Genomic DNA, 17,197 nt, shown 5'->3' on the forward strand with positions numbered 1-17,197 from the left:
ATGTTGAAAAAAATGGAAAAACAGACGGAGAGTATTAACAAAACAGTAGATGAAGCAGAGAAGGAAAAATCCTCCGATAAAACGTAATTAATACAGCTCCAGCTGGAAAGATCTACATATGTTCTATCTTTCCATGGGATCCCTGAAGAGAAAAATGAGGACTTAAAAGAACTTTTGGCAGAGGCTTTGGCCCCATTAATGGATTACAAACAGGAAGACCTTGTGAAAACCCACCAAAGTTCCGATGCCTCAAAAAGTTTTTCTTTTTGGGGGGGGGGGATTTTCTCTTCTGAAGACAGTTCGCTCATTTTAACTCACAGTTATCTTGACCACACTCTTGATCGCTCCGCTAGATCTGGTGCTAAAATCTACAATGGGAAAAACTGTAAAAATTAAGAATGAAGAGATAAAAATACTAAAAGACATTCCCTTTGAAGTCAGAAAACGGAGGAAACTATACAGGATGCTTACTCTCACTCTGCAAAAAAAGGGAATACCATATAGATGGTTATTCCCGAAAGGACTGAGTTTCAATTACTTGGATAAAAAAAATAAAATTGACTCTGTTCCAAAAGCTGAAAAATTTATGGAACAAATGTTTAATTCAAAAAAGAAAAAGAAAGAAAAGAACTCTAAACAGACGGAAGAAGAAGATGATGATGATGAAGAAGAAGAAGAATCCTACTCACAGGATTCAAAAAGCTCTACTTCCACATCATCAGAACCATCAGAATCGTAGAAAGGAGCAGCCGCCCCTAAACCCAAGAAAACGAAGAAACGCAGGAAGAAAAGATTCTAGAACAAGAACAATAGTTTTTAAAGGCAGAATTTGTGTTAAGCTATCAAATGCGTACTCTTAAAGCAATATTGTAATGAATCAAATTGAATACCAAACTTGTAATATCAGGTTAATAAGCCATATTTTTAACTAATGAGATCGTGATATGTATTAGCTTTCCTTTCTCCAAACCAATAGATGATATAGTTTAGAATGGTAGTTTCCTTCCCCCATCAAGTAGTGTTCATTTATAAGTTTACCCTTTACCCATTTCCCATAGTTATAGTGATAGGGCATAGTTTCCCTTTCCCCTTCCAATTTTTAGTTGTAGTGTTTGTAGTTTATAGAAAATGCAAATTAAAAAATCCCCTTCGGGGGGCTAAAAAAAAAAAAGGAAACAATTTATTTCTGTACATTCAGAAGCTGTTTCTTTGGGTCAGGAAATTCATGTTCAGGAGTACTCTCGTGTTCATTATGCAAACGACAGTAGTTGTTCCAAAATAATATGAAAAACAGGAATTGTGAATGTATCACACAATTATCCACCATCACCCCCCCACACACACACCCTGGTTTGAGCCTGGTATTTCTCTATCTCTGAAGTGTAAAAATTCTACCCAAGGAACAATTTATGTTCTCACAGTACACAATCATGTTTTAAATTTTATTGGGAAAGATAGTTGAGAAATTATGTTGAAATATTACTCCTTGTCGGAGCAGATGGTTAAATACATCAGTTCCTGTCACAATTTGGTCACTTAAAAGGACGTCCATGGCCCACATCACACAGAGCTTCCTTACGGTTATGAACAGTGTATTAATAGTGCACTAGCAGCACACTGGGGGATAGAGCAACAGTGGCCCTTGAGAAACAAACACATAGATATAATATCTTGACTGGACAGATGGAGAGACAACTCTGGGCTCCCATTACACTCTGCCATCTGGAAGACATTTAGCACAAAATGACCCCATCCTCATACAATACTTCTCTCACACCACTCTCCTATCATCTATCAGAACTGGACGTAATCCCTTAAGGATAAACAACATAACATCAAAAAATTACAAAAAGGGGCTCTGAAGTTCATTTTAATATTGCTAAATATGGAAACTTGTTGAAGGCTCCATTGTGACAACTGGGGAGTTATAAAAATACACACGAATGAAAACATATTCTGGCACAACCATGGGGCAGAAATATAAGACACATACAGATGTGTAACAAGGATATTTTAAACAGAGTGTCACAAAACAGCTGTTGATTAATGCTGTATAAAAGCCCAGACAACAAGAGACGTAATGTGGTTGCATAAGATAAACAATCCATACAGATGACATGAAACTATGGTCTACAAATAAAATAGCTCCATAAAATATAACTTTTCTCTGTTCTGTTGACCAAACAGCAACAATGTGGTTGAGTGAAAATTGTGCCCCGCAAAACAATTTTACACTTTGTCCTCTCAAATGAACAAGACCTGTTTGTCATTTCAGTTATGATCTCTTCATTGAGGCCACTTCACACACAAAAAACCTCTCCTGTTCTGATTTTGCTTCAGAAGAGGAAACAATGTGCACACTGCCACATATGATGAATGCACACTTCTTTTCTTCACTGCGCATACAGTCACATGTGGCCCATCCAGTTGGAAAACCATCCTCTTTAAAGTTGCCTTCAAGTCCATTGTTGGTTTGCGCTTTTGAATTGAACACTCCAAGTCCAGACTCAGACAGATAGCTCTCAGCTCACCAACCCTTCTGTTACCTTTCTGTTCAAACTTGTCACTCTGACAGATGTGTATTAGTGGGTAAGCAAAGCATTACGTAATTGCCTCCACTCACCATCTGCTGGAGGAGTGCTTTTAAATTTCCATCTAGAAATGCCTGCAGTATTGCTCAGAGACCCATTTTGGGGAATTATAAATCAGGATAAGTAGGGATCTGACCCATCCGAAATTACCCCTTATCCATCCAGGCCTCTTTAGGACTTGCTTATTGCCATAGATCACTGCTAATCTGCAGAACAGGCAATTTATCTGACCAAAGTTGCCCACACTAAAATAAAACAAACAAACAAAACACCATCCATGAACCAGTGTCAATAATGGTACAGTGGTAAAAAATGTACTCATCAGAAGAGTGGCCACTGCTGCAGTTTTGATTTATTGTGATGCAGAGAGCTCTATGGAAACTGCACAAAACAGACATTGAAATTATCTTCAAAGGATGAAATCAGCTGCCTTTTCCTGTCTTTACCCCCTTCCTTTCTCAGCATAAAGCTGAAGCTTGAGACTGCCTCCCCAAGTTAATACTTGGCTCCATTGCATCAATGCAGAAATCAGCCAAGTCTTGATACTCTAGAGAGTCATCTACAGTACAGACAAGCTACATTACAAGGAATGAAGAAACTACTTAAGCTTCCCTATGCACTTGAAAGCCACAGACTCATCCATGAGCAGATGGTAAGAAAACAAAGCTGCTCTTTGCTCCCCAGGTTCAAAAGTTCAGCAGAACTTACTACTATTCCCTTTACACACACTCATTATCCACACACACACACACTCCTTTACCACCTTCCCTTATTCTTTACTCTCTTTTATTAATGTGTATGGAACCAGCTATGTAGTTAATTCCAACATTTCCAGGTCTTCACTTTTCCAGATGTCCAAGTAGCTGAAGAGGGTGATATCACCGAGTCTAAACACATGTCTGAATACTATAGACTTTCCTGTGTAGACATTGCACCGTAGGGTCACACCAGATGAGGCATAGGGAAATCCATGTGGGCTGTAGCCTAGGTGGGCCAATAGGTGGGAGCAGTGTTTTGTCCTACCTAAGAATGACTTTTAATCTGTGACATAGAATGGGAATTTGTTTTCAGGCAAATTTCTGGTTCAAAGGAATTAACTCCTCTCTGGCTGTCCCTGCTTCCCCCTTCCCTGCAAACTGGTTGAGTAGAGGAAGGCTTCCTATTAGCACAGGGGGCCTTCCTGACTAAATGAGGCTGCAACCCTTCCGGGTGAGGCCAGAAACTATCCTATCTTGATCTGTTTATAGGTTCCTTTTTTAAAAGTTGAAAGCAGGTGCCCTCGCCTCCTGAACTGACTTGGCACAGTGGCATTGTGAAGTGGATGCAATAACCATGTCCCCAGGCCCTCTTTCCTGTGTAATTTGTGCTGTGTCTCCTGGGGAGAAAAGCATTGGGAAAGTGTGGGTGTGGGTGAAAGAGGAATAACAAACAAAATCAATGATTTGTGTGCGTTGAAGTTGCAAATTAGAGCCTTTTAATTCCTCATTTCTTAAGTGTATTCAACTACTAGAGGAAGGAAGCCTGCCATAGTGCAAGAATTAATCTATTTTCAAAGATCTGCAAAATTAGCAAACACCACATGAACTTCACAAAGGAATAACCATCCTCCCTCCAAATACACAGATATATTACACCCTCTGTACAATACACACTTTAGGTAACATAGATTCATCCTGATCTCTTATCAGTGGTATGAATCAAGCCAAATGCAGGATCAGAAATGGGGGGGGGGGCAACCTAATTTTGTCTAGCAAAACCCCCCTGAAATTTAATATTTTAGGTCAACCACTTGGCAAGTCAACTGTAAAACATACTTAGCCAAAAGCAGAGAGTAATCAACTCTTATTATTGAAATAGAAACTAAAACAAAAGGATTCTTGCTTTTCAGCTATGAAAGTTCTAAACAACAGTGAACCAATATACTTCCATTCTGCCCTTGAACGCATAAAAGGCACTTATCGTTAGTCTACTGTAAAATTCGGTTGCACTCCAGGCTGATTTACCACACAAGTGTAGTTTACATTCTGCAAATTCCATGGTAGCTTTATGGCTGGATGCCAACAAGCAAAACCACCATAATACTACAATAAGTTACCAACCAGATTTCCAAGCAACTCTCAAAATGCAACCACTCTTACTACCTGGTTGGTTTCAACCATTCAGTGACCAGTGGTGCAAGGTTACCATTTGCTCACACAAGAAATAGAACTATTTTCTTACTCTACCTTGATGCAGTCAGCTCAACAGAATCCAGAGCAGCAACGTGTCCATCGGAGACAGTAGTAGCTAGTGGCTCCTTAGAATGAACCACAGCAGGCACTAATTTTATAACATCATCAAGGACCGAAGAACTAGGAAAAATAAGATACGGAAAATTATTAAGAGGCCCTTTTGAAATGACAGTTCTTTATAAGTATCTATCAAAATCTGGTAACTATATTTCTGGGCATTTGGGGGTGGGGGAGTCTAAATAGCTACTAGAAAGTTCTTGCTCAAACTCCTCAATTTGTTCATCTTTCCAGCTTACTTCCCTCAGAACCTATCAGTCCTTCCCACAGGACTCCCTGGATAATTCTGGAGTAATGTGTACCTAAAACCTGATTTAGCACCAGAATGTCTATCTGCATTACAACATTTGAGTCCAGTGGCACCTTTAAGATCAACAAAGTTTTATCCATGTGTATGCACACTTCTTCAGATACACTTCTTCAGGCTACCCACCTGAATCTATCTGCATTACAGTCTTTCTTATCCCACTATATAGAATACAACATGCTCAAGAAAGCTCTTCCACAATGCTGTTTTGATGTCTCTAGCCAAGGGGATACCCATCGCTCATTTCCATGGTTTCCAGCTGTGACTGAGAGCTAGCTCTGCCTACTAGCAGCAATGGTGAGTGCCTGTGCCAATCTAAAACTATAGCATAAGGAAAGGAAAGGAAAGGAAAGGAAAGGAAAGGAAAGGAAAGGAAAGGAAAGGAAAGGAAAGGAAAGGAAAGGAAAGGAAAGGAAAGGAAAGGAAAGGAAAGGAAGAATTTCATTGAGCAAAGAGAAGATTAAGTGTGTCTCTTAATCATAGGTAGGAAATCAGCAATTACATCTGCACAGAGCTACTCTACCATAGAGTCTTGTGGTTCCATTGCCCAAGGTGCTGAGAACAGCTACAGATGGGTTACAAACATTTGACTGCACAGGCCTGGACACTACGAAATAGACTACTCCCAGCAGCGAAGAGGATGATTGGCCTTTCTGCCTTTAGGAAGGTGTGTAACACAGTACTTTTGAAGAGGGTTTTGTGATTAATTTGCAGCTAAAAATTTTGTATAGCAAAAATATATTTTATTTTGTTTTACAATATTTTAAATGTGTCTGGTACAACATAGTGTACTAGCTAGAGCGTAAGGCTAGAATCTGGGAAATCCAGGGCTGAATTCACATTCTGCCATGGAAACTTGCTGGATGGCCTTGGGCTTGTTATTTTCTCTCAGACAAACTACCTCACAGATTGATTGTTGTAAGAATAAAATGGAGGAGGGGAGAATTATGTATACTGTCCTGGGCTTCTTGCAGGAAGGGCGGGGCTGAAATGTACTAAATAAATAAATAATTGACACACTTCCTTCCTCCCCTTGTTAGCTGTAAAAGTGGGATAAAAGGGTTGAATTAATTGTAAGATTCACCACAATAAAGCTTGTAATGAAATCTACAGATTAAATAGATAAATAGAAACAGTGACAGACAGACATTTGTGGTTATTGAGAATAAACTAGATATTTATCTATTTCCTTTGGCACAGTCTTCTATGAAATTCCAGATCCTTAGGGACATTTGCTTTCAAATAATTCATTTTACAAGTTGCCTATGCCTTGATATTGTGAATACTGAGCAGCTGATTAAAATTTGCTGAACAACGTAGGGAAGCACAAAAATCACAGTACATTTCAAGTTTGAAAATTCACAGAAATGTTGTTAACTCTAACTTGGGGTCAGATCTATTCAGAAATGTTATAACTATCCTAGGCAGCTTACAGGGCAAGGATTCTTGGCATATGCACGTTGGCAATGGAGCTTCCATATGTGGGAGCTTTCTGCAAACTTTTCTCTGCCTTTTCCCTGACTTCCACACATGGTCTGCAGCAAGTATGCACTGCCTCTCTGGGGCATGGTTGTCACAGCTGCTGCAACAATTTGTCAACCTTTTTTGTTTTTGTTTTTTTCATGTATGCACTCAAGTTCTATAAGGGTTCTATTATAATTTAGAAAAGGTAAGGAGCATCAATCATTGCCGTGCACTAGCAGTTCTGGCATACAAATAGTATCCCTCTAGCCACCTAGCAGCTTTCCCTCTCCATTCCTGTCCATGCAATTGGTACAAAAACTGCCTGTGCCTTTCCCCTTATATCATAACAATGAAAACGCCAAGAAATGTCATTTTTGAACAGCAAGTTCTGGGGATTCAGAGGACAAAAAATTTGAAATGGAAATAGATAGGTGTCAGTAGATCATTATAGGGCTATAGGAATTGCTGACTAAAAAGAAAAATAAGCCCACAAAAAGCCCTGCAGTGGTAAAACAAATAGGGCAGGATCTTTGTAGCAGGAAGTCCTTCCTTAATAATGTGCTGATGTGCTTGGATTGCATTAAAAAAAACCCCAGGGTAGAGCAGATTTGAGAAATAAAACACTGGGAATGGGAAAACCTTGAAAAGATGACAATTAGAGGAGTATATCATTTTATTTATTTATTTATTTTAAGTGGCAGAGGAAAACCTCCATATGGAAACAGCCACAGTTACAAAATATTCAAGATGTTTCTCTTGTAGCGTTCTCATACAATGTGAAATGTGCAGTGCAAACTGACATTAAAGGAAAAAGTAATTTCTAACTGAACTCTTTAAGATTCTTTATAGTCTGCTAGATAAATTCTTACAGAATATTTGTAGTGAAAAAATTGCTTCCAAATTAGGGTGTGTGCTTGACTAAAACATTTTTTCTAATTATTTCATAGTTTACCTACCAGCTGTTCAATAACAGCTGAATCATTTTATTTATTTATTTTTTAAAGTGCCAGAGGAAAACCTCCATATGGAAGCAGCCACAGTTACAAAATGTTTCTCTCGGAGTGCTCTCATACAATGTGAAATGTGCAGTGCAAACTGACATTAAAGGAAAAAGTAATTTCTAACTGAACTCTTTAAGATTCTTTATAGTCTGCTAGATAAATTCTTACAGAATATTTGTAGTGAAAAAATTGCTTCCAAATTAGGGTGTGTGCTTGACTAAAACATTTTTTCTAATTATTTCATAGTTTACCTACCAGCTGTTCAATAACAGCTGCAACTAGCACACTGGCAATACATTCAAAAGGCCAGTGGTCTTAGTGTCTGTCACTGAGTCAACAATGGGGTAATGCTACATTCTTTTAACATGCTATGTTTTGCAGGTATCTGGGGCTACAGTAGCATAAACAAATGGTGTAATTTTAGCATTTTGGAACTCTGACTAAATATACACATAGACAAAAAGCCTTACATTTTAAGGCAGTACTCAAAAAGTATGTCCTAAAATCCTGAATGATACATACGCAAAATCACACTGCCATGTTCCTCACCCTCTTCTAAATACGCCACAGTAACCACGATGAACGATAAAGCACTTTATTGCGTTAAAGTCACTGGTAAACCCAGGGAATATCATCTGGACACCTCTTGCTTTTGCAACATTAGTATATTACCATTCTCAAAGTTCACAATCCAAACGTTCAGATGTTTTACACTACAATCTTACCTAAACAGAATTACACCCTTCTAATGCTATTTCCAGTTTTCCAGAGAACATCAAGGAGAGATAAGGAGGCCTTCCTGAATGAACAGTTCAAAGTAATAGAAGAAAACAATAGAATGGGAAGGACTAGAGATCTCTTCAAGAAAATTGGAGAAATCAAGGGAGCGTTCCATGCAAAGCTGGCCATGATAAAGGACAAAAACGGTAGGGACCTAACAGAAGCAGAAGAGATTAGGAAAAGATGGCAAGAATACACAGAAGAACTATACAAGAAAGACCTCAATGTCCTTGACAAACACGACGGTATAATCACTGACCTTGAGCCAGACATCCTGGAATGTGAAGTTAAATGGGCCTTAGAAAGCATTACTAACAACAAAGCTAGTGGAGGTGATGGTATTCCAGCTGAACTATTCAAAGTCTTAGAAGATGATGCTGTTAAAGTGCTGCACGCAATTTGCCAGCAAATTTGGAAAACGCAACAGTGGCCACAGGATTGGAAAAGATCAGTATACATTCCAATCCCAAAGAAGGGCAATGCCAAGGAATGTTCAAACTATCGCACAATTGCACTCATATCACACGCTAGCAAGGTCATGCTCAAGATCCTACAAGCTAGGCTTCAACAGTACATGGATAGAGAACTGCCAGAAGGGACAGATATAGGTGCCTCTAACTTGAGTCCAGTGGGGACAGCGAAATATCAGGTGATCTAAGTCAGATGTTTTACACTACAATCTTATCTAAACAGAATTACACCCTTCTAATGCTATTCAAGTCAATGAACTTTTAAGAACTTTTAAAAGTATTTGTGCTTAGGATTCCACCATTAACGTGTCATTCAAAGCAAACTACACTATTAACAAGGATCAGTACAGGAGGCAGGTGAAGCCTGAGCTTTGATACATCTGGCTTTCTGTGCTCACCACAGGCTGAAGGGCATCCTAGGGGACACACACATCCATGCTTAGCTTTCAATGACGCATTCCCTGAACCCCTAGTTGCACACTATATTGCTGAACTAGGAAGACTTTTTATTAAGCTCTTGCTTACAGGACATTTCCAGTGATTTCCCATTCAGGCTGGCTATCTGCTTCATAAACACGCAATGATGGTCTAGACTACATGTGGTTACTGTTTTGCCATTTTGGTTCTTCATGCAAACTGTCTCAAAGGTTGATTGCAAGAAGTAATGTATTATATGAAGCAGTGGTAAAACATTACACATCACAGCAATTTTCTCTACTGGGACAGTTCCAAAAAGCAATCACAGAAATAGAGCTGCAAACCTAGCTATGTGTCACCTGTCAAATGGTATTTCCTCAAGAGAATGTGGGTGGATGTAAAGTAAAGAGTGAGAGGACACCAAACTGATGGCGGAAGCTGGCTTCGAGACAGTTGTTTGTTCGGATACCTAATTAAAGCCCAGCACATGGCCCATGTCCTTTCTGTGACAAAATTGTAACTCAACCTCTAGAAAATTTCTATTGTTTCCTTCTCTTTTATAAATATTAGAAGCAGATTCCCAAAAGTGTTGGGATACCTGTCCTTCTGATATAATCTTGTGTATCACATTATTTATAGGAATTCAGGTGAAGAATGATGAGTTGGTGTCACAACAGAGGTATTTTCACTTCAAAAGAAAGCCTGGGATCTAGCTAATAAAACTGAGAAGTAATTTGCCAAAAGGGAAATCAGTTCCCTCTCTTGCTCATGTGCCTCTTCACATTATACATACAACTTTATCAACTGTGCCTGCTACCATTCCAAAGAAAGAAAATGTTATATTTGCATAAACCTAAAGAGGATAAATAACTGGCATTTGGATTAGTGCAAAGGAAGATCACAGAACTATTTTTTTAAAAATTAACTCCTCTGTGGTTTTAAAAAATTGTGTAGGTGAAGCCTTTCACACTATATATTTCTTTGCCAGAAAAAACTGATCTAGCAGATTTGTGCTGTTCTATACCCAGGAGCAGTTATGGTTAAAAGGGAAAGGGAAGTGAATATCCAATCCAGAAGGAGATTTGGAACAGCTGAAAACTTACAGAAAACTTACAGAAAAGGAAGGAGTGCCATCAAAAGTGGTTACTGCCCAAAGACATAATGATAAGGGCAGGTCTCTCTCTGCTAGTCAATATCCACGCAGTTTCCTCTTCAAGGATACTAAAGTGGATGTCTTGCCTAGAAATTTTAGGATATCCATGTACTACACTAATCAGATTCCATTTCCAACATGGTATTGACATTTTCAATAACCTTGACTGTAAGAAGAGAAACAAAGTGTTCCCACAGAGAACCTGATTATGAAAGATAATCTTCAAGGAAGCAGAGCAGTGTACAAACTTCTCTACCACATAACCACACCATATCCTGATGGGACTGAAGTGGCAACGGAACAATGAGGCTGTGATTGCATCCGTAGAGGGAAATACAGTTTTACAGTAACCTTATGAAATCTTGGCAAGACAGAAAGATCTGCCAGGTGAGGAAATTAGTCAGAAATGCATGCCTTGGGGACCTGAACTCCACCCTTCTGTGCCCATTCCATGCACACACCTTAAATTGCTAGGAATTTGTTCACCCTATTTCTAGTTCTTACACTGAAAAACAAAACACAAAACTTTTATGTCATCAAAGTGAGTCTCTCAACAGAAATGCTTATGTTGGGCTATTTGTGCTTCAGTTGAGTAAAAATCAGTGGCTTAAATTATTTTTGCAGAGAACAGCCTGTAGTTGCAATTAATTAAGAGAAGTCCAACAGGACCTAACAAGAATTATCCTGGAGAAATCCCACCTCAATCAACTGAAAAAAGAGATTTGCTCTCATTGATACCTTTCCATTAAGAACTTGTATTTATGCAGTTAGGATTGCCAGATCTCCTTTAGCCTTTTCAAATCAAAGCACGGACAAATTAGGCCCAGAAAACAGGTTGGGTTGTACAGAAGCCCTGTACACAAAGGGAAGCGCCATGGCTCAGTAGAAGAGCATGTGCCTTGCAGGCAGAGTTCCCAGATTCAATCTCTACTATCTCCAGTTGAAAGGTCTCTAGTAACCTTTCTCCGCAGTCAATACTAAGTGGGTAGCAATGTCCAGTGTCACCCTGAAGACCAACAAAATTTAATTTTGAGTGTAAGATTTTGTTTATATGCACGCAAAAGCTCGTACCCAGAATTAAACTTTGTTGGTCTTAAAGGTGTCACTGGACTCAAACTTTGTTCTAATAGTAAGCTAGGTGAACCGATCACCTGGTTTTGTACAGGCCAACTCCGGAACAAAAAAAAGAACCAAAAAGCATACTCAGTCTCACTTTATGCAGAACCAACCATTTATTTACGCACTTCAAAGTGGACCCAAGGCAGCGTACATCATTCTCCTACTCCTCCATTTTATCCTCACAACCACTCTATAGATTAGGTTAGGCTGAAAATGTGTGAGTGGCCCAAGGCCACCAAGCTAGCTTCCATAGCAGAGTGGGGATTCGAACCTGATTCTCTCAGAGCACAGTCCCACAGTCTAACCACTACACCACACTGGCTCTCAACAGCAGTGCAGTGGATACAGTTCTGAGTTTGATTTTACACAATCCAGGCTCAAGTCTTATCTCTGGTATGATGGTACTAGGTAGCCCTGGTTCTGACCTTTTTCAGCCTGACAACACAGATTGTTTAGGCATAAAATGAGACATGGATATATTACAGCTGCTCTTGTATTAAAGTGAGAATTCAAAAATAAGCCCAGTGACCCACACAATCCAAACCCACATATGTCACAAGCAGAGAGCAGGTGCAACTCAGTAGTTGTTACATGCTTAGAAGAGTATTTTCACCCCCAAGGCTTATACAGTTCTACCATATAAATGTAAAAATGTACACTGGAGAGGATATATGTTTGGTTTCTTATCATGCATAAATGAGACAGGTTAAACATGTAATGCATGAACACAACCACCAGTTACTAATCCAGTTTACTCAAAAATTAACTCTACTGAATATAAATTGCACTTATTTCCAAGTACATGTGCACCACATTATAGTTATTTACTTCAAAGTAAGTACTAGTGAAACCATTGTAGCAGAATTCCAAATAAATGTGTTTAGGATCTGGATGGTCCAGTGCCACTACAATCACTTCAGATATTCTGGTTATGTTCTTAGATTGATCCTAAGGACATAAATAAAAATTGTAATGCCAAACAGGTATGTGAAATACTATGAGCACACAGTTATCACTCAATTAAGCCAACCCATCTGTCCCATTACTATCACAATAGCCGTCAGTTCTGATAAACGTCAGACGGATCTGTTCAGTAACAGACGCACCAAAATGCTTCCCTTTCCTTGCATTACGACATAGCCTCTTTTTTAAAGCCTCCAGTTTACTGCACATAAAAGCAAAAGCCAGACTTTTCCCTGTGTAACATAACTAACCAACCCACTGCGTCTCCATGGAACTGGTAAACACATCCTGAGTCACAGAAATTCAAACACAGTTTAGAGCAATCTGCAAACTCCCCTTTAGTTACCAGAGCATAAAGACTGTTTACTTCCTTTGGGCTATTTCTCCCTCTCAAGGCACCTCAACAAAGTTGTTATTTGGTAGAGTTATTCTATAACATGGGGTACAGCTTATAAAAGCAAAGGAGAGGAAAGCGTTTGGAGAAAAGAATCAAAGTTCTGTATTTTCCCCCAGGAGGTAACTTTCGTTTTAATGCAGCTATTGGAAAATCCTCTCACCCCATTACAATTACTTCCACTATTTGTACACCAAACATTTCAGACTTACCAAAGTCTAGGGATAAATATGCAATCAATGTTGGATCATCGTCGGCTTGAAGAGCAAAACAAAATCCCCCCCCCCCATACAGACACGTTTTCTTTGGGGAAAGCGTCTGTAAGATTCCACCTCTTTCAGGCACAAACCAGAACTATTAACATGCCAGATTCTTCAATCCACCAGAAGTTAAAAACTTCTCTCAGACAGACACCGAAAGTCCAGGAAGGAATCCCCAAAGCCTTGTTTGATACTGCATATCTCCTCAGAATGGAAAGCTGTTTGAAAGCTGAGCTACACAAAAGGCCAGTGGCTATTTAAAAAAAAAATAAATCCTGGAGGCGCACGGCTTAAGAGGCTCCTCCCCGAGGAGCGCCCAGCAGCCAGCAAACAGGCAGTTGTTGCGAAGGCATCCGAGGCCGCTTGGCGGTCAGTGGAATGTCGGCGCTCGGCACGCCTCTCCCCCCAGCCGCAAAAAAACCCCACACTTTTGCAATGAGCAGAATCGATCCCGAAAAACTAGCCCCCTGCTGAATTCGTAATAGTTTGGACTTTGCACTGGCTGGCTCCTTCCTCTTCTTCCTCTCCTCCCAACGCAAGTGTGTCTGTATGCCAGGGAAAAGGAACACGTGGTTTTTATTCCTTTCTCTCCAGCGCCTACAGAAGCTGCTTTCCAGGAGTTTTTGAGTCATGACAAGCTGATAGCTGTTTTGAATTTTCCAGACACTTTCCACTCGCCATGGCAATAAACCCCCCTCGACAAATTAGACTCCTTTAAAATCCCACATCCACAAAGGTCCTTATCGCCTTTCTTTCTAACATCATCCCCCCCCCCTTGGAATTCTGTTTGATTTGCTGATACTTATGAAAGTGGGACCAACTTAAAAGAGGGTCTTGAAAAGATGCAGGATATGTGTGGCTGTGCTGTGGCCACTATTTGTTTTAGAGTCGCCAACTTGGAAATTGCTGGAGATTTGGGGGCAGCTCTGGGGAGAAAGAGTCCAGTGAGAACAGGGAACCCATTTGGGTATGATGCCATAGAGTTCACCCTCCATGGAAACTGATCTCTATTGTATGGAAATCAACTGTAATTCCTGGAGGACTCAAAGTCCCAGCTGACCCCCCTAATGTAGTTACAAAAAATAAATAAATGAGGCTCTGAATGTGGGATTGACCTCCTTATTCTGAATTTCTAATATGACACTTGTGAATTTTGTTGGTTGCACAAACTCATCCATTCCTTTCATGTGAGGATGCTTGATACTAGAGTACAAATATGGCACTATAAAATAGATAACTCCATTAATTACTGGGGGGAAGTACTAGAATAAAGGTAAATCTGGGTCTGACCTTAATATCACTTAAATAATAGTAACGCATTAGGAAGTTCAAACAACAGGGTGTGTATTACTTGGGGTATGCGTATAATTTCCTACTTAAAAATCCTACTAAGGATCAGTGTTCCCTCTAAGCTGAGTTAGTGTGAGCTAGCTCACAGTTTTTTAGCCTCCGGCTCACACATTTTTGTCTTAGTGCAGGAAGGATAGCTCCAGAGCAAACTAGTTTATGCAGTAGCCAAAGTGCTTGCTGAAAACGTTAATGCCAGTAGCTCACAAAGTAGATTTTTTTGCTCACAAGACTCCACAGCTTAGAGGTAGCATTGCTAAGGATGAAGCTATATATCAAGTTGGAAATCCCATCCTATTTTCTTTAACATTAAAATGTAGCTGTCCAGGAGAGGGGCAATCTGGATGAGGAATGCAGGGGTAGGGAAGGCCCCTGCAGTAGCTGTCTTTCCCCACTACTGCAGCTACCACCAGCATCCCCAGCACTGTGGCTACAGTACGTAAGGGGGCACACCCTGACCACTGCCCTATGGCTGCTTTTTACTAAAGCAGTATAATTTGACTCTAAGAATTGGTGTGGATGCAGCAGGCAGACACTTGCCCCAGGCCTGGGTTAAAAAAAAAAATCATCTCTTGACCATTAAGCTCACTGGGTATCCTGAACTAGTGTGACACAGTGTTTAGAGTGTTCTCTGGGATAACCAAGTTTGAATCCTCATTTTGCCATGGATACTCATAAAGTAACCTTTGGCCATGTTATGTATTAAGTTCTGTATTAGCTTGAGTTCAGAAACAGGATTGTAAATACACCAATCAGAGCTGCGCAATGTTCTGGAGGGAAGCACTCTGATTGACCTTATATGTAAATAGTGATTGGTTGTTAACTGACTTATGGGCGTGGCTACCTAAGCCCAGACTGTTTAAAAGAGAGCCTGTTGCTCTATGTTTTTGTCTCGTTCTGATTTCTTCTGACTTCGTTAATAAAGCTGATTCACTGTTCACTAGCTGTGTTGAGTCTCGTACTTAACAGGCCACTAGCTAATCTATCACACAAGGTTGTTGTGAGGATAAAATGGAGGAGAGGAGAAGAATGTAAGCCGCTTTGGGTTCCAACTGGGGAGAGGAAGGCAGGATAGAAATGAAGTAAACAAATTATGAATAAATCAAAACATTCTCATAGAGTTGGTGTGAGCATGTAATAGGATCATCCCCATACATTACACCCTTTTCCTTGCAGAAGGGTGAGACCTAAATGTGACAGATTTCAAATGAGGAGGCTGGATCCAGCAATCCTCCAGCAGAAGATGTTGATGTTCATGGATCTTTCCCCCACCTCCCAGCAATCTCATCCAACGCAGGAAACATGAGTCCCTGAGTTGCAGTTCCTGCATCAACTAATAGCCATGCGGACTTAGTATTTATTTACTTCATTTATGCCCTGCCTTTCTTGCCAAAGCAGCTTACATTGGTCGCCTCACCTCCATTTTATTCTTACACCAACCCTGTGAGGTAGATGAGGCTGAGAGAGTGTGACTGGTCCAAGGTCACCCAGTGAGCTTCCATGGCAGAACCAGGATTCAAACCTGGGTCTCCCAGATCCAAGTCCCAATACTCTAGCCACTACACCATGCTGGCTGGTAGAGTTCACCTGAAGAAAATGGCAGCTTTGGAGGGCAGACTCTGTGATATCACATCCCTGCTGAGCTCCCTTTCCTCCTTAGACTCTGCCCTCCCCAGGCTTTGCCCTCAAATCTCCAGGAATTTCCCAACCCAGAGATGCTGCAGCATGGAGAGGGAAGGCAGAATTGCCAGTGGAATTGCACCGACATAAGAAGGAAAATATTATGCAGTTAGTCTCATCCCACTCTTCAGCCCAATCTCCTGACCTGTGGGGCTATTAGCAGGCCCGTAGCGCCCACGGGGCCCACCCCCCTGCGGTTTTTATGCCCCCCTCCAATCCTCGGCTCCCCCTCCCCCCTCTGTGCCGCCTGCTGCTGCTCCCTCAAAAAACAACAACAAAAAAACACCAAGTGCCAAGCCAAGGTTTCTTGCTGGCTCTCACGCTCCCTCCTCTTCCTCCTCCAGCGGCGGTGCTGCTGGCGGCACCTCGCTGGGTCGGAGCGGGCACGAGGAACGGAGCCGGCGGTGCCAGGCAGGAGATCCCCATACCTGCTGTATCCGACTTTTTGACTCTCCAAAGCTCATTCCCTGAAACTCTTGCTGGCTTTTTTCAGGCACTGCAGCTGGACTCGAATCCAACAATCCAGCTGTGGAATTCAAACTACCACCCGTAGAAATGGACCGTCAGGTTCCCCTCCCATGCGCGCTTCCTCCTCAGGGTTTACTTCCCAAGTAAGCCTGCTGGGGTGTTGCCATGCTCCCAAGTCCAGCCCCCCCCCAGTGCTCTGGCCGATCCCCCCTCCAGATGCCCCACGACGGAGCCAGCTCCCCTCAGCAGGTCTCCCCTGCAGATAGCCGCTGGATGGGGATGACCCCCTGCCCTCCTCTCCTCTCCCATCACCGGAGCTCCTTGACTGGAGGAGGTGTTTCACTTCCGCCCGGCTGCAGGAACCGCAAAACCCCCCTCCCGCCACCGCCGAAGCTATTGGGCTCCAAGGGAGAGCACCTTGCCCCCCCTTCTGTGTAAGGGGGAACAAGCCCCCCCCACACACATGGCCCTTCACGCAATGAAAACCAGGTGAGT

At 41.2% G+C, this 17,197-nt stretch overlaps 1 protein-coding gene across 7 annotated transcripts in view; it reads right to left on the minus strand.

Moving 5' to 3' along the window:
* TACC2 (transforming, acidic coiled-coil containing protein 2) overlaps nt 1-17,197 on the minus strand; it is a 210,737-nt gene that overhangs the window by 123,154 nt on the left and 70,386 nt on the right. For 6 of the 7 annotated variants that reach the window (XM_015425395.1, XM_015425396.1, XM_015425391.1 and 3 more), the window contains one exon: nt 4,817-4,942. The exons of the other annotated variant lie outside the window; for it this stretch is intronic. In XM_015425395.1, the coding sequence (XP_015280881.1) occupies nt 4,817-4,942 (126 nt within the window). The remainder of the gene's footprint in view (nt 1-4,816; nt 4,943-17,197) is intronic. 7 annotated transcript variants of the gene reach the window in all.

The sequence above is a fragment of the Gekko japonicus genome, unplaced genomic scaffold, assembly GCF_001447785.1.
Source record: "Gekko japonicus isolate JY-2015 unplaced genomic scaffold, Gekko_japonicus_V1.1 scaffold183, whole genome shotgun sequence".
Lineage (NCBI taxonomy): Eukaryota > Metazoa > Chordata > Lepidosauria > Squamata > Gekkonidae > Gekko > Gekko japonicus.